Source organism: Mustelus asterias, chromosome 14, assembly GCF_964213995.1.
Source record: "Mustelus asterias chromosome 14, sMusAst1.hap1.1, whole genome shotgun sequence".
NCBI classification, from domain to species: Eukaryota; Metazoa; Chordata; class Chondrichthyes; order Carcharhiniformes; family Triakidae; genus Mustelus; species Mustelus asterias.
The window spans coordinates 18,040,351-18,061,654 of NC_135814.1; the positions used below are offsets into that span (position 1 = coordinate 18,040,351).

The window sequence follows — 21,304 nt, forward strand, 5'->3', positions numbered from 1 at the left end:
ACCTGCTGCGTGATGGCTGTGCTCTTCAAAAAGGGGTTTGGGAAGGGAATGTGCAATTGTATACAACTACTCTATACAAACATTAATAGTTCAGTTTCAATCAATGGGTGGGAATCAGAAAGCTTTCCGACCAGGCAGGGCTATCCTTTCTCCTCTGTCCTATTCTCATGTTGCATAGAACCTTTTGCTGAGTCCATCGGAAGGATTTGGGCATAAGAGGAGTGAGAATCCAAGGCAGTGGACACACTCAGGTCAACATCTCTCTCTACAAGTACAAGGTCGCCATCTTCTACTTTGATCCACGGTCAGTGTGTAGATTGATGAGCATCTGCAACGTGTTTGAAATGGCCTTGAAAGCCAAAGTAATTCCTAACCAAAGCTTTGGCATCTGGGCCAATTTATCATCGGTCAGAGCGACAGAACCAACATTCCCCTCATCGTGGTGACCACCTTTGTGTGCAAGTACATCAAGCAGTGGGTAGATCATCAGTATGCAAACATAAAAAGTGTCACTGTGTTGAGATTCTCCCCGTCCTCAGTGTTACAAAGGATGGGTCTGGCCACGTTGCTGCAGAATGCTCCGAACAGTTGGACCACGTCAGATCATCTAACGCTTGTGGTAAAGTTTATGTAGAAAGATACCTTTGTCACAAATCCATTAGACAGTGGTCCGCATTTAATGTCGAAGGGGCATTTAGGAAAAGTAGGCAGCAGATCCCGTTAGATAGTTCCAAATAGACTGTCAAAGTCATCTGGCAGAATGTCTCATCACTAAAACTTTCAAAACAAACACCAATACTTAGTTTGGCTGGTGGTGAGAAATCCTCTCTCAGCCAGTCCCTTTCTGCATGACTGCAGTTTTGCACCCTTGCACCAATTCCCTTCTAGGTGGCTGTGGTGAGGAAGAGACCGTTGCTTACCTCCTCATGGAAAGTGCCTTTTCAAGGTTTGGAGAGAGATGCAGTGGCTTTTGGTTGAGGTTCATCCAAAGCAGCTCAGAGAAGGACGATTCTAAGGACTGTTCCCAGGGACACACACCAAGATAAACTTCAACTGCAGCTGGAGCATCAACAACTTGGTGAAAGGTGCTCTTTGGTTTGCTCACAACATGGTCTTCTAGAACAGAGTTGTCCTAGACTGTTGCAGATTGACACATTCTAGGACTATGTGCGGAAGAATACACTAAAGCTTGCAGCAGTGACCCAAGATCATTGTCTAAAGTCTTTTAACCACAGTACACCGAGGAGATTGCCTGCATCCATTACAGTTCGTGTATCGTCACAACAGGTTCACAGCAGATGTCATCTCCCTGGCCCTACACTCAACCCTGGAACACCTAGACAGACTAGTCAGACTCCCTATTTGTTGACTACAGATCAGCTTCCATCACCATTACCCCAACAGAACTCATCTCCAAACTCTTGTGGACTAGGGCTCAGTTCCCCACTCTGCAACTGGATCTTAGACTTCTAAACCCACAGACCGCAATCAGTAAGGATAGGCAACGGCACCGCCTCCATGATTATCCTTAACACTGGTACCCTTCAGCCTATTACTTTACTCCATATAGACTTATGACTATGTGGCCCAAGTTCCGCTCCAACTTCATTTTCAAGTTTGCTGATGACACCACTGTTGTGGGTCGGATCTCAAACAATGATGAGACAGAGTACAGGAAAGAGATAGAGAATCTGGTGGAATGGTGCGACGACAATAATCTCTCCCTCAATGGTCAGTAAGACAAAGGAGATAGTCATCGACTTCAGGAAGCACAGTGGAGGATATGCCCTTGTCTACATCAACGGTGAAGAAGTGGAAATGGTTGAGAGCTTCAAGTTTCGAGGTGTACAGATCACCAATAACCTATCTGGTCCCTCTATGCTGACGCTATAGTTAGGGAAACCCACCAATGCTTCTACTTTCCCAGGAGACTCAAAATTCAGCTTGTCCGCTACAACTCTCACCAATTTTTAGATGCACCATAGAAAGCATCCTTTCTGGATGTATCACAGCTTAGTATGATTCCTGCTCTGACCAAGACCGTAAGAAACTACATAGCCCAATCCATCACACAAACCAACCTCCCATCCATCGACTGTCCACACTTCCCGCTGCCTCAGAAAATCAGCCAGCATAATCAAGGACCTTACACACTCCAGACATACCCTCTTCCACGTTCTTCTTTCAGGAAACAGATACAAAAGTCTGAGAACACGTACCAACCAACTGAAGAACAGTTTTTTCCCTGCTGTCATCTGGCTTTTGAAAAGACCTACCATATATTAAGTTGATCTTTCTCTACACCCCAGCTAGGACTGAAACACTATATTCTGCACTCTCTCCGTTCCTTCTCCTCTATGTACTCTATGAACGGTATGTTGTGTCTGTAGTGTGCAAAAAACAATACTTTTCACTGTATCCCAATACATGTGACAATAATAAATCAAGTCAAACTGAATTGGACGAGCAACATAAATACTGTGGCTACCAGAGCAAGTCAAAGGCAAGGGAATTTGCAGCAAGTAACTCACCTCCTGACTTCCCAAAGTTTGTCCAGAATCTAGAAGGCACATGTCAGATGTGTAATGGAATACTCTCCACTTGCCTGGATGAATACACCTCCACAAACACTCAAGTAGCTCTACACCATCCAGGATGAAGCAGCCTGCTTGATTGCTGCCCCTTCCACAAACATTCAATCCCTCCATCGCCAAAAAGTAGCAGCCCCGTGTACCATCTATAACATTCACTGCAGGAATTCACCAAGGTTCCTTAGTCAGCACCTTCCAAACCCACAACCACTACCATCTAAAAAGGGCACTGGCAGCAGATACCTGGGAACACCATCACCTAGAAGCTTCCCTCCAAGTCACTCACCATCCTGTCTTGGAAATATATCACCGTTCCTTCAGCGTCACTGGATCAAAATCCTGGAACTCCCTCCCTATCAGCATGGTGGGTGTACCTACACCTCTGGGATTGCAGCGGTTCAAGAAGGCAGCTCACCATCACCTTAGCAAATGACAACTATGGATGGACAATAAATGCTGGTCCAGTCAGCAATACCCACATCCCGTAAATGAATGAAAAAATATCAAGAATATTAAAATCTCAGTAAGAATATGTGGTGTGTAGGAACGTTGATGGAGCTCTGGAGGAATACAGAGAGTAGGAAAGATCTCAAACGGGGAGTTAGAAGGGCAAAAAGAGGGCACGAGATGTTCTTGGCAGGCAGGATTAAGGAGAATCCTAAGGCATTCTATTCATACGTTAGGAACAAAAGAGTTGTCAGGGAGAAAATCGGACCTCTCAGGGACAAAGGAGGGGAATTATGCTTAGAACTCAAGGGAATAGGGGAGATCCTAAATGAATACTTTGCATCGGTATTCACGAAGGAGAGGGGCGTGTTAACCGGGAGTGTCTCGGAGGGAGGTGTTGACCCGTTAGAGAAAATCTCCATTACGAGAGAGGAAGTGTTAGGTTTTTTAGGGAACATTAAAACTGACAAAGCCCCAGGGCCTGATGGCATCTATCCTCGACTGCTCAGGGAGACGAGAGGTGAAATTGCTGGGCCTCTGACGGAAATCTTTGTCGCTTCTTTGGACACGGGTGAGGTCCCTGAGGATTGGAGGATAGCGAATGTGGTCCCGTTGTTTAAGAAGGGTAGCAGGGATAACCCAGGAAATTATAGGCCGGTGAGCTTGACGTCTGTGGTAGGGAAGTTGTTGGAGAGGATTCTTAGAGACAGGATGCATGTGCATTTAGAACGGAACAATCTCATTAGTGACAGACAGCATGGTTTTGTAAGAGGGAGGTCGTGCCTTACAAATTTGGTGGAGTTTTTTGAGGAAGTGACAAAAACGGTTGATGAAGGAAGGGCCGTGGATGTCGTCTATATGGATTTCAGTAAGGCATTTGACAAAGTCCCACATGGCAGGTTGGTTAAGAAGGTTAAGGCTCATGGGATACAAGGAGAAGTGGCTCGATGGGTGGAGAACTGGCTTGGCCATAGGAGACAGAGGGTAGTGGTCGAAGGGTCTTTTTCCGGCTGGAGGTCTGTGACCAGTGGTGTTCCGCAGGGCTCTGTACTGGGACCTCTGCTATTTGTGATATATATAAATGATTTGGAAGAAGGTGTAACTGGTGTAATCAGCAAGTTTGCGGATGACACAAAGATGGCTGGAATTGCGGATAGCGAAGAGCATTGTCGGGCAATACAGCAGGATATAGATAGGCTGGAAAATTGGGCGGAGAGGTGGCAGATGGAATTTAATCCGGATAAATGCGAAGTGATGCATTTTGGAAGAAATAATGTAGGGAGGAGTTATACAATAAATGGCAGAGTCATCAGGAGTATAGAAACACAGAGGGACATAGGTGTGCAAGTCCACAAATCCTTGAAGGTGGCAACACAGGTGGAGAAGGTGGTGAAGAAGGCATATGGTATGCTTGCCTTTATAGGACGGGGTATAGAGTATAAAAGCTGGAGTCTGATGATGCAGCTGTATAGAACGCTGGTTAGGCCGCATTTGGAGTACTGCGTCCAGTTCTGGTCGCCGCACTACCAGAAGGACGTGGAGGCATTGGAGAGAGTGCAGAGAAGGTTTACCAGGATGTTGCCTGGTATGGAGGGTCTTAGCTATGAGGAGAGATTGGGTAGACTGGGGTTGTTCTCCTTGGAAAGACGGAGAATGAGGGGAGATCTAATGGAGGTATACAAGATTATGAAGGGTATAGATAGGGTGAACGGTAGAAGGCTTTTTCCCAGGTCGGAGGTGACGATCACAAGGGGTCACGGGCTCAAGCTGAGAGGGGCGAAGTATAACTCAGACATCAGAGGGACGTTTTTTACACAGAGGGTGGTGGGGGCCTGGAATGCGCTGCCAAGTAGGGTGGTGGAGGCAGGCACGCTGACATCGTTTAAGACTTACCTGGATAGTCACATGAGCAGCCTGGGAATGGAGGGATACAAACGATTGGTCTAGTTGGACCAAGGAGCGGCACAGGCTTGGAGGGCCGAAGGGCCTGTTTCCTGTGCTGTACTGTTCTTTGTTCTTTGTTGAATTGTGTTGTACTTTGTAATTTTTCAATTTAAAATGTTTTGCCCAAGTTGTATGCCTGCTTTGCAATGTATGGTAAATATCAAGAGTATTAGAAATTTACAGAGGCATCAAGGAGTGGAACACACCATATGCAGACAAATCGCATTTTATGACTCTTTCAAGTTGAAATGGTTTATTATGTACTTTTTACAAATTTTATGAATAAAGTGCATTTTTGAAGAAACTCACTGAAGCCATTAGTTCACATCATTACATTATATTTTAAAGCAGTTTTCGATTTATACTCAACGTATAACTAAAAAGTGACAGATTTAACTGATCTTTGGCCCAGTTTAAACTGCTTAGCTAACCAATAATAAGAGGGAGACAAAAAGGGAAATACACCAACAGTTTAAGGCACAAGATTAAGTACAAATAACGTTGGCTGCTTTCAAGGACCACAGAAATTGGAGAGCTATGATCACCGAGTTGTGTAGTGTAGAAGAACCATTAATAGAAGCATGGAAAATTAATCCAACATGTAACGAACAACCAGACAACAAAATATTTAACTTGGCAAGCTGGTGCATTAAAGGCAGGGTTAGAAAATAGCATGAATAATATTTCAGCTAACCAGTTTGGATTTTTGAAATGTTTTCTGCAGGTTTGCACACTCTTCGGAAGTGGTTAAATAGAATGCATGCCTTTATAACAGTAGATGCAATGTAGGTCATACATAGCTGTCAACCTCTACACATTTGGGCAATGGGTGCTTGGTAGCTAATCACGGAGGACTGGGAGCAGTTGTCACAAAGGCACAAAAGCTGTCATTCATAGAAGTGATTAATAACACTGAACTACAGCTGAACCAGTCACAAGCACCTTTGATTAATTGCTGCCAAATTAAGAACACATTTAGGGAATAAATCCCAGTGAAGAGGCCCCTAAACCTCCTGCCTCCAACCTCAATTTTGATAAATTAAGAGCTGACATTACCAAATGACACCTGTCCTACCTTTTGAAGTTCAATCGGGAAACCATGAAATATAAAAAAGGTTTTCCACAGCTTAAAGTTCAGCAAATTAAAAAACTATGCTTCTTGACACTTCCAAGAGATGCCAGACTCAAGTCCAAATGCATGCCTCATGAAGCTCTTCACCTTTTGTTTCCTAGTCAAAGCTAGAAAACTGTTTTGAATAGTTTATATACATTGAATAATTCTATAAACCTTGCACAATGCTTACAGGAAGCCTTTCAGCCCATTGTGCCTGTGCCAGCTCTCTGCAACAGCAACACACCTGTGCCACTCCTTTGCCTTTATCCCATAATCCTGCAAATCTTTCCTCTTCAGATAATGATCCAATTCGCTGTCAAAAGCTAGGATTGAATCTGCCTCCACCCCACTCAGGCAGTGCACACCAGATCCCAATCATGCAGCTTGTGCGTAAATGAAGTTTTTCCTCATTGCGTTCTTGCTTCTATTGCCAATCTCCTAAAATCAGTGTCTCCTGGTTCTCAATCCTTCCATCAATGGGAACAGTTTTTCCCCCATCTGTTTTGCCCAGACACCTCACTATTCAAATTTACTTTCAAACTGCCCAAAACAGGACACGATACTTGATGAACCAGTGTTTTATGCATGTTTATTAAAACTACCTTGCTTTTGTACTCTTTGCAGTAATTTTTAAAGCTAAGGTCCTGTCTGCTTTTATTCAACACTCTCAACTTGCTCTGCCAAATTCAATTTCTGCACATATTTGATTTATTATTGTCACATGTATTGATATACAGTAAAGTATTGTTTCTTGCATGCTATACAGACAAGCATACTGTTCTTAGAGCGTACAGAGGGGAGAAGGAAAGGAGAGGGTGCAGAATATAGTGTTAGAGTCATAGCTAAGGTGTAGAGAAAGATCAACTTAATACAAAGGTCAGTCCATTCAAAGGTCTGATGGCAGCAAGGTAGAAGCTGTTGAGTCGGTTGGTGCGTGGTCTCAGACTTTTGTATCTTTTCCCTGGTGGAAGAGAGTAGGTCCGGGGTGCGTGGGATCCTTGATTATGCTGGCTGCTTTTCCGAGGCAGCAGGAAGTATAAATGGAGTCAACAGATGAAAGTCTGGTTTGCGTGATGGACGGGGCTACGTTCACAACCCTTTGTAGTTTCTTGCTGTCTTGGTCAGAGCAGAAGCCATACCAAGCTGTGATACATCCGGAAAAGGATGTTTTCTATGGCGCATCTGCATACCCACCAGGTTCCACTGTTCTTGCACATCTTTTAGAAACGTACCCTTTATTTTACACTGTTTCTCGCCACTGTTCCTACCGAAATGAATTGCTTCATACTCTTCCCTGCATTAAATTTAATCTGCCACTTGTTTACTTGTATAAATTACTTTCCGAATAAAGTGATCCTAATCAAGTGAATTCATGTTAAGTGTCAACTCATCCAGTAGACACAGTAAACAAAATTTACTCAAAAGTCATTCATGCAATTCCCACATTGACCAAGTACAGGGACATATCGAATTGGAAGTGGCAGCAAACAGGAAGAAGCCAGATCGAAAATGAACACAATAGCTTTCTTTTTTTTCCCCCAAACAGAATGGCAACGTTCATTACTTTCTTTTCAATCAGACATGAAATGCAATGCCCTTGTGCATTCAAACCAAATACAGAATTATTAAAGCTTCCTAAAAGGATTAAATTAGCTCTCCCCGTTCAGAATTACTAATTATTACCCCATCAATGAACAGTGCTGACAGAACAGATCTGAAGGTCCTGTCTGCCTTTTGACAGAAAAACCCAAGGCTTTCCCTTTAATTAGCATTATAATAATTCATAAGATTACCCCAGCTTATGCTACACACTTCATATTTTTGTATTTTGAATAGTACAATTATCTTTTCATCCAAAAATTTAAGAAGTATCCTTGAAAGAAAATAAATGCCATGTGGTAAGTTTACAACGAACAGCATTCAACTGAAGAGGAATGAGCTACAGTTATCCCATTTATGATGTCTGAGTTTTCCTTCCAATAAAAATCATTTGATAACGGATTTTGTCTCCAGCTTTTCCTTCTTCTACACACAGTAATATAAAATGTTGATTCGAAACTCCACACTAAAAAATGCAATTATTTTGTTACACTTGAACAAAATCACCAGAGTTTACTATTTCCTAAATGCATAAATTATATTAAACCAAACCATGTGAGTAATAATACCAAATACTCAAATTTTGGGAAGAGGGAAAATTTACACTGAAGCAATGAGAAGGGGAGCTAGTGTAAAGGTGGAATTAACGCACATTATTGGGCCAAATCAGGGTCCTTACGACTGTTGAAACATATTCAATCCCAACTCTGGCCATCATTAACGTCTCTACAAATAAATTATCCAAACGTGACAAATTAATTCTCACCGAGATTCATTCCTATCAAAGCAACTGCGCAGCCCCTCATCGAAATATTTATATTCAGCTCAGTTGATTGGTGCCACAAGATGCACTAAAAGTACTGTGAACATTTTTTTAAACTCCAAATATTTTTCAGTTTTACAATCTGTACTTTCATTATTTTGGTCAGCTTGCAGCTTCATTAAAATATATACTGGAGGACTTCTACACCATGAATACAAATCTATTAAAGAGGTGCATCTTGCGTTTATTCAAGAGCCTGCAGACTACAGTTCAGATCAAACCTGCTCTAAAAAGCTGCATTGCCAACCATGGCAAGTCTGTACCACAAACACCAGCTCTATAATGACAAAAATCTTCCACTATACCTTCGTTTATTAGACATTTTGATTAACAATAATGTACAATGTCACCCAGCAATCCAGCAGCTGCAACAGATCTAGGCAAATTCCTCTTACAAGATTTGTATACAGGTATCAAAGGACACACAGGATGTCTTAGTCTGAATTATAAATTTGATTACACCAGATTAGCTGAGCTAATTGAAAACCTATGTTCTATTTTGGTCTCACAGGTGGAATACCCAGTGCTAAGAAAGTGAAATACTAAACTGCAATGAAGTCAAGGTCTCATAAATCCAAGATCAAACATCACAAAACAAACAACAAGTTAGTTCCAGTTCAGCCAAACATCAGTCTCATCATTCTATTTGCAGCAATGTACTTTATTTATCCATTAGTTATTGACTGAAACAATTTACAGAAGAGATGAGACTCTGTAAGCGAAGACAAATGGAATGCTTTCAGTAATTAAATGGTGTATGTCATAGCGTCATAGTGTAGCTGTACTAATCTGAACTGTAATTCCACACAAGATATGGTGCAAAATATGTACCAATGATCGAACGTGCAGTACATTTAGGTTGAAGTAGAAATTACAATGCTTAAATAATTAGAATGTTAAGGATATCATAAATACAAATTATATTCAATGTAATTGAGGAACTTGGTCCCTTGATCCAGTTTTTAAAAATATATAAATTGAGATTTTCATCCAAAATCAGTACCTTATCACTCACTGCTGAATCAGGAATCAATCAAGACACAAGTTTCAAGTTACTGGGGACCACATCAAGACAAACAAGACAGAACTAGAAGGAGCTGCAACTTCAATAAGGGTTGAGACATTCAGATCTGGCTTAATTTAATTCAACTTCTTTCTCACATGCTATCCTCATTACCCAATTGAACTCAATTAGATTCAATTACAAGTGTTTCTTTGATGCAAACATGTACGCAAATGTAACACAATAAATAGAATAAAGCCTACTCCATCATCCAGTTATCTCAAATCGTTTGCAGATGTGATCAATTTTAACAAGAACCAATCTAATTAAAAGAAAAACTTTATCCAACTGTCCTTCAGTGGTGCATCTGGCCAAACGTTTGCCTAAGAAAGAAGGTTACGAGTTCACAGCCATCTCAAAAACCTATTGAATATAGTGTGCTGCTTTAATGAAATTGAACTGGCCCCATTTTACTTGCTCCAACAAGCTGATTTCACTGTTTGAAGGGAGTTGAAGTAACCAACTAAAGCTCAACACAAGTAAGTTAATTGATCTCTGTGCTATTTGGAGAATCTGATGGTCAGTGAGCAGCAGGACCTACAATATATAGCAACAGCCAATGTGGCCCATCTTACTTGAAGCACTAGGGTTACTTCTTACGAAATTCACCACGTTAATACAAATATTTATTTTCATCACACGAAAGATGGCAGCGTCAGATAATGGAACGCTGCATTTATTGCACTCGCGTCAGCATCAGGCATTGGCAAATCAAGTTCAGCAGAACCAAGCTTCCATCAGCTGCACAATCATAAAGTACATCAAACCTCATGAGGTCACCCATCTCAGCTGCTATACCAATCTAACCTTTAAATTATTCACTCGAATCATTCAGCCTCTGAGGAATAATAATAGTGTCAATTAATGCTAGTTATTGGAAAACATGGCTATACCATACCACCAAGGTTGCCGAAAGCCATTCCTTTAAATCCAAGAACATGGAAACTTTTACCCCAGTCTCTGATGGATTCTAACTCAAATCCCTAAACTGAGAAGCACACTATGCATTAGTTTCCATTAATATATAATCTATTCTGGAAATGCTGACATTTTACAAGACAAAGTTCAAGATTGTAAACAAACTTGTCTTGCAAATGTAATTTGTTCCATGTCTAACATGGCGATTACACAGTGATTAGATTATTCAGAGTATGCACAATTAATGATTATATGCACAAATTTGGGGAGCAACCCAGAAAGAATAAACTGTGTGTCGTAGAATCATAGAATCCCTGCAGTGCAGAAAGAGGCTATTTGGCCCATCAAACCTGCACTGACAACAATCCCACCCAAGCTCTATCCCTGTAGCCCTACGTATTTACCCTGCTAATCTACTTGACACCAAGGAGTAATTGAGCATGACTAATCAACCTAACCTGCACATCTTTGGACTGTGGGAGGAAACAGAAGCACCCGGAGAAAACCCACGCAGAAACAGGAAAAACGAGCAAACTCCACAGACAGTCACCCGAGGCCGGAATTGAACCCGAGTCCCTGATGCTGTGAGCCAGCAGTACTAACCGCTGTGCTACCGTGCCGTCCACTGATAAATTTGTTAAATATGGTAAGAACCACTTTGCATGCTCTGGATGTTTTCTACAAATAAGTAAAAAAAATATAGAAGCACAAGCAAACACAGCAGATGTGACAAGTTTGTATTAAAAAATTGGAAACTCCAAAATCCTTCATAGTAACAGTAAGCTTGGTCTAATTTTGCAATGAAAACTGTACACATGAATGTACTTGTTCATGAGTGGGCAACTGGTTGACTTAAGTAGAAATCTACCACGGATAACATTTACACCTAGTTTGATTTGAAATATGACAAAAATATTTTAATTTAAAAAAGCATGTTTTTCAAGCTGAATATAGCAGGATTCACAAAAATCAGTCAGGTTTCTCAAACAGATTTTCTGCCTTCATCCTCCCCACCTCCTAAGAAGAATAATACCAAGGCCAAAGCCAAGCGGTCCTTAAATGGGCTGTCAACTGATTAATGTCGAAATATGATTAAGTAACCATTTAAATATAATGGAGCAACTCTTTAAAAACAAATCACTCTCAAGTTTAATAACTTAACCAAGTTAAATGCTACCATAAATATTACAACTGCTGAATTGAGAAACTATGCCTGCGTACACAACAGCAGCATTGTGTGTAAAAGATAAAGAAAATGCTGCTCCAGGTGAAACCATCTAAAATAAGCTGTTACATTAAGAATCTGCAGAATAGCTAAAAAGATAGCTGCAGATGTAACCATGGGCTTGCTGATTGTATTATAACACCTGGAGAAAAAAAACTCCGTGTCGCACTTATCTAAATTACACAAACAGCTCATCCAAGCTTATTGCACAATAGGGGTTTAAAGGTTGCAGTAGACCAAAAGATATAAACAGCAGTTTGAAAGACCTGACCAGAATAGCAGAAATGAACACCTTGGAGGAGGGAGAGAGATAAGACCAGGAATAAACTGTGCTACTAGCCACAGCTCAAGCCAGAGGATATAAATTTCTTTATATGTACTGAAGTTTCTCATTAAACCTCTGCACCCATATTGGCATTCTGAAGCCGAATCACGGAGGATAAACCAGGATTATCAGAAAACGCGGCATTAACTAACTTGTTCTCTCAGTAAACCACATCAAGCATTTCTATCAGTCACCGATATATGGGTTTAGTAACTGATGCTCGTCAAGTCATTCAGATAGATGGCTTATCCCAGCTCTTGAACTGGACACGTGCAGTAAAGCACCTTCTAAATTTTCATCTAGTCAATATGTCCCCAGCTGGCAAACAAAGATTGACTCGTGGATTTTTCTTCAAATAAAATACACAAATGGCTAACAAAGTCAAATTGCAATATATGAATGCAAACAATCAAAACCTTATTAATTCCCAAGGTTCCCCAGTTTGTGTTGCAAACTATATTGGTACTGCAAACTTTGGCTAAAATTAAAAAAGGTACAATTTGTGAATCATTCTAAATGCATCACTTAGGAGTCATGTGGAATCCAGCTTGGGTCATTTTACTCCATCGAATGTCTAGTATTTCAGACAAATCTCATTCACTTGGGACCAAAAAGTATCATATATGGGAGAACCCTTATTTTTAAGCTGTATCCCCTGATCTAGATGCCAACATTTATCGCTCATCCCCCAATTACCCTTGAGGTGGTTGTGTGCTGCCTTCTTGAACCACTGCAGTTGTGTTGTGGGAACGCACACAGTGCTGTTATCCTTTCTCAAAAAGGAGACCAAAACTTAGTGCTCCAGATGAGGTCTCCCCAATGCCCTGTACATTGGTAGCAATACCTCCCCCATTTGTATACTCCAATCTCCTTGCAATAAAGGATACCATTCAATTTGCCTTCCTAATTACCCCTATACCTGCATGCTAACCTTTTGGTGACTTATGTACAGGGACACCCAGATCCCTCTGTACCGCAGCATTCTGCGGTCTTTCTCCATTTAAATAATATTCTGCTTTTCCTACCAAAGTGGACAACCTCGCATTTTCCTACATTATACTCCATTTGCCAAATTTCTGCCCACTCACTCCGTTTGTAGACTCCATTCTCCCCACAACTTTGCTTTCTCATCTATCTTTGTCCCATCTGCAAATTTTAATCGTTTGCTGCTGTCAAGTTTTCCCAACCCTCTGGCCTACCACTAATCTTCACAGCATTGTGCATTTCTTTTCAATTTACAATTCTTAACTTCCTTAATTAACCACGGATGGTGCACCCTTCTCAGAATATTTCTCAGTGGCATACATCTTTCGAGAGTTATGAAATATCTCTTTAAATTTCTGCCAATGTTTCTGTACCATCTTGCATTTAATTTTCCATTCCATTTTAGCCAATTCTGCCTTCAACTGTCTTTAACAATTGTTTTATCTTGTAATCACCTTTATTTAGATTTAAAACACTTGTTTCAGACCCACACATCTCACCCTCGAATGGAATGTTGAATTTTACCAAATTATGATCACTCTTTATCCATTATAATAAAGATCATTAATTAATCCTGCCTCATTACCCAGTCTAAAATAAAATAACCCCTGGTTGGTTCTAGTGTATATTATTCTAAAAAATGTTCCTGAATATATCTTCGCCAATCTGATTTGCCCAATGTGTATTGTTTCTTGATTTATACTCGGACCTACAGTGTAGCTCCTGTCAGGAGGCTGATTAATTATTCCCATTAGTGACTAAACTACTTTGCTATTTCCTATATCCACCCAAACTGATTCTGCATCTTGATCCTCTGAACCAAGATAATTTCTCACTTGTATACTGAACACATCCTTGACTAACAGAGCCACTCCCAGCTCATTTTCTTTTCTTCCTATCCTTCTGAAATGTCAAATACCCTTGAATATCCAGGTGCCAGCCATGGTCACTTTGCAACCATGTCAATGGTTATCATCATTAATTTGTGTGTTATCAATTCAATCATCCTATTACGAATGCTCCATGCATTTCCCACTCTGAACTTATTTGCTGGAGTACTCTTATGTTTGCATGCTCCCCTCCTGTGGTCATTAGCTCTCTTGTTACCCTGCGCTATTGCCTTGTCCTTTCTTTATCTTTGCAAATCTACCCTCATGTGATGCATCCTACACCCCCTATTAGGTTTGAAGCCCTCTTTAGCTCTAAATTATACATTTCTTCAGGACACTGAGCCCAGCATGGTTTAGGTAAAGACCTTCCCAAAGGTCCAGTTCCCTCTTTCCCCAGTATTGGTGTCAGTAATGATGTACTCAGCCTGATCCATGCTATTTTATCTGTTCCAGTTAAATTTTTTAAAATGGAAAACAAATGGCTGCAATTTCACAACCCTTGCTGGAAAGTTCAGGAGCAGAGATTAGCAAAGATAAGACCACCTATACTGCCATCCAAGGATCACAATCTACGAATATACATCATCTGACCACATAAGAGTAATAAGGAATAGATGAATTACAAAAGGGCTGCTGATGCCTAGATGGACACTGCTTTTCTGAAAGGGAAATTAAAAGAAACAAACTGCAAGTCCTATCGAGCGAAAGTATTTTGCTCTGCATTAAAAATCCCCCTCATACCATCGAAACGCCATTATGAAAAAAAACACACTGGTATCTTTCAGAGAGGTGATGTTATCATGAAAGGCAATGAATTGGTTAGGCTGATTTATCACTCACAATAAAACTGATTCTAACAGAAATGAAGTAATTACTCTGAATACCTTTTGAACCGGACTAAACAAGTTAATCACAGTTTGACAGCAAAAAACTGCACTAACTAAACGAGGGAAAAAAGAATGACTGGGAGTCTGTGTATTTTAGCATTTAATAAAAGGTCATAACCCGCAAAGATTATTTGCAATGAAAGTCAGACAAAGAAGCTATTTAACAGCAAGTTTCAGCACGATGTTCAACATCAATTAGTGATTACGTGAATCCATTAATTGCAGAATGAACTTCTGGCACTTGCAATGATAATTAGTCACAGCCTATTATCAAGGACCAAATTCTAAAAAGCAGGTGCAAGCACCTCATTAATTTGGGTGCAATCCATTTCATTTGACCCAGTGATGATTTAATTCCAAGTACATTTCAAACAGTGCCGCAAATTGTAATAGTATTGCTATTTCTTTCATCATCTATGAACAGAATATAGAAGTAGTCTACAGGATTGGATGTTACATGCATGAAGCTTGTGCTGCTGGAGTCAAAACATTTTGTGAAAGGCGAAAAAATCAAGTCTGAATACTTAGGATAAAAGCTAAGTAATGCAAATTTTTTTTTTTACTTTTCCAATTCAATCAAATCAAATCCAATTCATAGCCTCAACAAGTTGAGACATTTCCGATCCAGGCTAACAAGACAGGGCAGCGATCAAATCACCCTGTCCTGGGCCTGATCTACATGAGCCACGCTGATTGGAGGAGGGAAAGCAATACCTCCTCCAAGACCTCAGCTCATTTACATCTTAGCCAAAAGGCCGAGATACCGCTTTTAAAAATTGCTTCATATGAAACATATGAAGCTTCAATGTAACCTAATGACCTCAACCAAGTGCAGCATCCAATCCATACTACACTTGATCTTAGCCAAAAGGCCGAGAAGCGATCAAATTATTTTTTAAATATACTTTTCCAATTCAATCAAATCAAATCCAATTCAGAATCTCAACAAGTTGAGACATTTCAGATCCAGGCTGACAAGACAGGGCGAGCGACCAAACCACCCTGTCCTGGGCCTGATCTACATGAGCCAAGCTGATTGGAGAAGGGGGAGGTTCCTCCTCCAAGACGAGCTCATTTGCATCTTAGCCAAAAGGCCGAGATGCCGCTTTTAAAAAATTGCTTCATATGAAACATATGAAGCTTCAGTGTAACCTAATGACCTCAATCAAGTGCAGCCGACCATGGGCTGCCGACCATACTACACTTGATCTTAGCCAAAAGGCCGAGAAGCGATCAAATGCTGTAAATAAGTAAGCGAAAACAAAAAAGTGCTGGAAAAACTTAGCAGGGCTGGCAACCTTAGTGGAGAGGAAACAGTCATATTGGACACACTCTGCACAGATGCTGCAAGACCTGAATTTTTCCAGCACTTTGAATAGCTGGGAGGTGATATTTTAGATGTTTCACAGTTGGTTAATTTTTTTTTAAATCAGCATTAAGACTTTTTTTTTAAAGTATGAATAAAATCACATGAATAATGACACAGTCAACAAATACATGGATCAAAAGTTCAAAACTAATTCCTAAATAAGCCAGACGGCGTGCGTGAGAAAGGCAGATTTTCAGATACTTGCAAGTTTAAAAGGCTTTTATGCCAATTTCCTCTACCAACAAAAGCATGACAAAACAAATCAGGAAGATCTTTTTTAACTGCAAACCTGTTATATCCAATTTCCAGATAACACAGTGTAGCCAAGCCTTCGGCAAGAATGCATTAAGCCCAAATTAAACCAACATTTAAAAGCAAAGCCTTCTGTGATGGACAATTTTCAGAAACTGGCCAAACTCTGCCTACTAACATTCCAACGGACATTGATAGCCTGACAGACAAAACTGAACGAGGTTTTCTGTAGAATCATAGAATTTACACAGTACAGAAGGAGGTCATCCAGCCCATTGAGTCTGCACCAACAACAATCCCACCCAGGCCCTATCCCCGTAACTCCACATTTTTACCCTGCTAGCCCCCCTGACACTAAGGGGCAATTTAGCATGACACACATCTTTGGAGTGAGTATGGGAGGAAATCTGAGTATCTGGAGGAAACCCACGCAGACACGCGGAGGATGTGCAAACTCCACACAGACAGTCACCCAAGGCCAGAACTGAACCCGGGTCCTTGGTGCTGTGAGGCAGCAGTGCTAACCACTATGCCACCGTGTTGCCCTATATCCGAGTCAAGAAAAAGCTAATGAAACCATCAGACCACACTATGGGTTTGCATCTACAAACTGAAGAATTGGAAATAATGCATTGGGACTTGGGATGGCTGTATGTGAGAGTGCCCCCACATTGCATGCAAATGCTAATCACAGAACTTTATTAGAGCAAAACCTACTGAATATCATAAACAGGGTCTTCTCCATTGAAACTTTCATATGTTAATAAACTATTCATAAAATTAGTAGAATATGCAAGGCAGCACAGATTTGTGGAGAGTTCTCTTTTTCTCTCTCCCCCCTTAGTTATATCCAATCAAAAACTAAATTGGTCCAAAGTCCCTACAAGAGAGACATTACAGATCCAAGCTGGCAAGACAGGCTCCCCTTTTCCTGTCTTGGGCTCAATCAACAAGATCCAAGCTGATAGGAGCAGGCATTACACCCCTTCCAGTGCTTGATCCGAGCTTCATCTTAGCCAAAAGGCCTAGAAGGCATTTTTAAAAATTGCTTCAAAATAAGCCTGTGTAACCTCATTGACTTCTATTCAGTGTAGGAACTGCAAACTACACTTGATCTTAGCCAAAAGGCTGAGAAGGGCCTATTGCAACTTAATTAGACCAACAGCAAGACAGGCACTCTGGTCTAATAGTCGACTCATTTTCTTACCTTGATTGTGGTAACCCCTTTTTATGAAGATCTGCTCGGACTCTCTCTCCTACGTGCTTGTATATTTCTACTAAACTATTTATTGCTGCATCTCGAACCTGATGAGTTAAAAACAATTGAAGTACAATTAGAAACATTACAATGCACACTCCCAGAGGGAAGCTTTCCAATTTAAATTTATGCATGATTTGTTATAACTAGTTTTCTGTATGTTTAATTGGGCAGCAATTCTGGGGTCATGTAGTTTGACATTCGCCACAGTTGCTGCCCTGAAGGTTGAAAGTCTGATTGCCCTGGAAGTCAGATGTTGAGTATATTCAATTACTAGATTTTTGGACTCTTAGGGATCCAATGGAATAGAGATCAGGCAGGAAAATGAAATTAAGATTGAGGATCAGCCATGATGTTATCAAATGCAACACATTAGCTTTTACTGCACAACATTTTTATTACACATTAGACATCAACTTAAACAAAGGAACCTAGGTTGTATAGCATGTCATAAAAGCCAGTCCATCAGATACGTCTTTCTTGCACTGAACATTCTGTCTCCAACTGAATTTCTTCTCCAACCAGACAAATAGAAAGTGAATATTTTGCTGTTTGTTAATGGGGAAGTAAATTTGTCAAATGGTCCTTCGCACAATAACCAAAGCAAGCTCCAGATTGTAAATGCAGAATTATTCCATCATCCTACAGATGGCAGTGTGCTGTACCTGTAATATCACCATTAACCAACAGATGGCTCTGTCAAAATAAACAGTGTAACTCACAGAAACAGAATACGTTTATTTACAAAAATTAGCACAGACCATAAGAGCGCAAGACTTAGGAACAGAAATAAACCATTTGAGTCTGCTCCACCATTCAATGAGATCATGACTGATCAGATGATAATCTTCAACTCCATTCTCCCACCTTTTCCCCATAACCCTCAATTCCCTTCATGATTCCAAAAGACGTGCAGGTTAGGTGCATTGGCCATGCTAAAATTCTCCCTCCGTGTACCCGAACAGGTGCCAGAGTGTGGAGACTAGGGGATTTTCACAGTAACTTCATTGCAGTGTTAATGTAAGCCTATTTGTGACACTAAAAAATAAAAATCTATCTCAGCCTTTAACATACTTAATGACCCAGCCGCTCATTCTTCTAAACTCCAATGAGTACAGGCCCAACTGACCCAACTTCTCCTCATAAGGAAATCCCTCCATACATAAGAACATAAGAAATAGGAGCAGGAGTAGGCCATCTAGCCCCTCGAGCCTGCCCCGCCATTCAATAAGATCATGGCTGATCTGAAGTGGATCAGTTCCACTTACCCACCTGATCCCTATAACCCCTAATTCCCTTACCGATCAACCCGGGATCAACCTATTGAAGATTCTCTGGAAGTAACTAATTTATCTTTTATTATTCATTATCAACCAAGGAGGAATTGATATCAATGCCCATGCTCAGCTATTTTGTCTGACTCTTTACACAGCCAATATAATGCATACCGTAACTTTTGACAACTGGCTTTCATATTTCCCGGATTTGCAACCACACATCAGGGACCAAAGTGAAATTCTGTTTTTTAACAAGTTGACTACTTACCTGACTGTTTGGATCTCCTAATAAATTACAGATGTGGGGTACAATTTTGCTTAGAGTTAAACTGTGAGCTCCATAACTGGAAAAGAAGAAAAAAAGTCTTTTAAATTTTGCACTTTCAGAATACCATTTCTCACTACTAAAATAAAAAGAAAAATCAAGAACTTCGGAAAAGTTTTAAAATCAGTTTCTTCTTTAAACTTACGTATTTAATGTGCTAATAAGGCAAAGGCAAATCCCTTCTCTGGTCCGAAAATTCTTGTGTTTAAATCCTCCTAGCATTCGTTCCCAAACATACTGTGGGAAAAGGATAACAATTTTCCATTTAGAATTCCATTATTAACTTGCTAAAGTGCGATAGCCATACATGCTCTATATTCAGAGTAGCCACAGCAGCTCAAAACATACGCCCAACACATGTTATATCCACGTTAAGCACATTCATTTTCTCTCATGGTTTGCTTCAATACGTATCTACCTGAAGAAAACTAAGCCATTAAAATTAATGCTGTGGGCAATTGGCAAAAAATAATTCCCTGAATTCAATTAATCAAATATAAAATAGATTAAATATCAATGGGACTCATTAGCCACAGCCAGAGCAGTCTTATTTTTAAGAAAAAAATCACAAATGTGGTAGCGTCAATGTGTTACTGCAGGGGGAAAGGTTTTCCTGTTCCCGAGTATGTACCTGTGGAGTAGCAGCCAGTTCCATGATCTTTAGCAGGAGAATCTGATCTTGTTCTCGCACTGGGTCCTTAGCATCCCCTAGCCTGTCTAGTAGACTTGGTAAGACTGTGGAAAATCATAAACAAAAATATTTTAAAAGAATTGATTCAAACACATACAAATACATTCCTTAAAGGCACAGTATGTATCATGTGTCACGTGTCTTGTGGAAGATGTGTTTAAAATTCAACACTGGTTTACGGTGCCGATTGGTCTGCTCGGCGGCCCACCTGCTGAGAATGCAGAAGCATAACTGATCCTAGATATTGGGGTGTTTGTTTTAATCTGAGCGAATGTAGTTTTGTTTATTTTTTGGGTTGCCCCCTGGGTTTTCAGAGTAGGGTTTAATTCAGTGATTGACAAGAGAGAGTCACATGAATGTAAAGCAGGCAGTTTTCTGCTTGGGTCTGCAAGGAGCAGGAGCTCTTCACTCTCTCTCTCGAGATTATAGTTTGGAAACTGTTAGAAAATAGGTATTTCTTTCCAGAGGTGTTCTGGAGGCTGGAGGCCTCCAGGTGTTCTGGAGACTAGCAGACCACATACCGGCATGCAAGCCTATTGTTTGCTAACTGATTTTGAAGAGGAGTTTGAGTCTATAAAGGAATATTGATCAAGTTGGAACTAATAGAGATATTCTAGCAGTTAAGAATTGTCATGTTAAAGTAATTAATTGGTAAAAGTTGCACTAATTCTTTTTGTTATAGTTAAAACTGTATTGCTGAAATAAATTGTGTTTTGACAATAGCTTCCTGGTGTGTCAATGGAATCAGACCTGATGTGAAAGACCTTGTTACACTAATGTCAAAAATAAAATATAGTTGGGGTCTAGTTTAACTTCAGACTTGGAGATTCTGATCTGGTCCCATATATTTATTTTTAAAAAGCTGATTACAAAATTTAGAAATAGGTGGTGGTGTTGTCTTGTGTTAAAGTTACAGGCAGATGTTCTGGAATCTTATTTGGTGTGAAACAACTGCTCGGCTCTGAACACCATAACTATAAAGTCTCGTATTTGCCAGACTATAAGATGCACCAAGACTTTAAAAGCAAATATTTAGCCATAACCCTCATATCATAAGATGCACAGTAATTTTAGGCAACATTTTTTTTCCAGAGGAGTTTTTGGTCCAGCAAGTACCATAGTTTTGTTGAATATCTTATTGATAAACAATACAAGTGCATCAATTATTGAACTAAAAAGTGCATTCATATTAACATACACACATTCAAACACTGTCGAAAGGGAGACATGCATTTATAGCATCTTTCACTGCCTCAGCATGCCCCAAAGCACTTTTAGCCAATTAAGTATGTCTGAAGTGTAGTCACTGTTGTAACGTAGGG

The 21,304-nt window shown here is 40.3% G+C and overlaps 1 protein-coding gene and 2 pseudogenes across 8 annotated transcripts in view; all 3 read right to left on the reverse strand.

The window, feature by feature from the left end:
- The window catches only part of clasp1a (cytoplasmic linker associated protein 1a), a 250,440-nt gene that overhangs the window by 167,765 nt on the left and 61,371 nt on the right, over positions 1-21,304 (reverse strand). For all 8 annotated transcript variants that reach the window (XM_078227932.1, XM_078227926.1, XM_078227929.1 and 5 more), the window contains exons 3-6: positions 19,923-20,026; positions 19,437-19,528; positions 19,235-19,310; positions 17,639-17,736 (exon numbers count right to left, since the gene is read on the reverse strand). In XM_078227932.1, the coding sequence (XP_078084058.1) occupies positions 17,639-17,736; positions 19,235-19,310; positions 19,437-19,528; positions 19,923-20,026 (370 nt within the window). The remainder of the gene's footprint in view (positions 1-17,638; positions 17,737-19,234; positions 19,311-19,436; positions 19,529-19,922; positions 20,027-21,304) is intronic.
- LOC144504185 (U2 spliceosomal RNA) lies at positions 15,491-15,694 on the reverse strand (annotated as a pseudogene).
- Positions 15,826-16,044, reverse strand: LOC144504207 (U2 spliceosomal RNA; annotated as a pseudogene).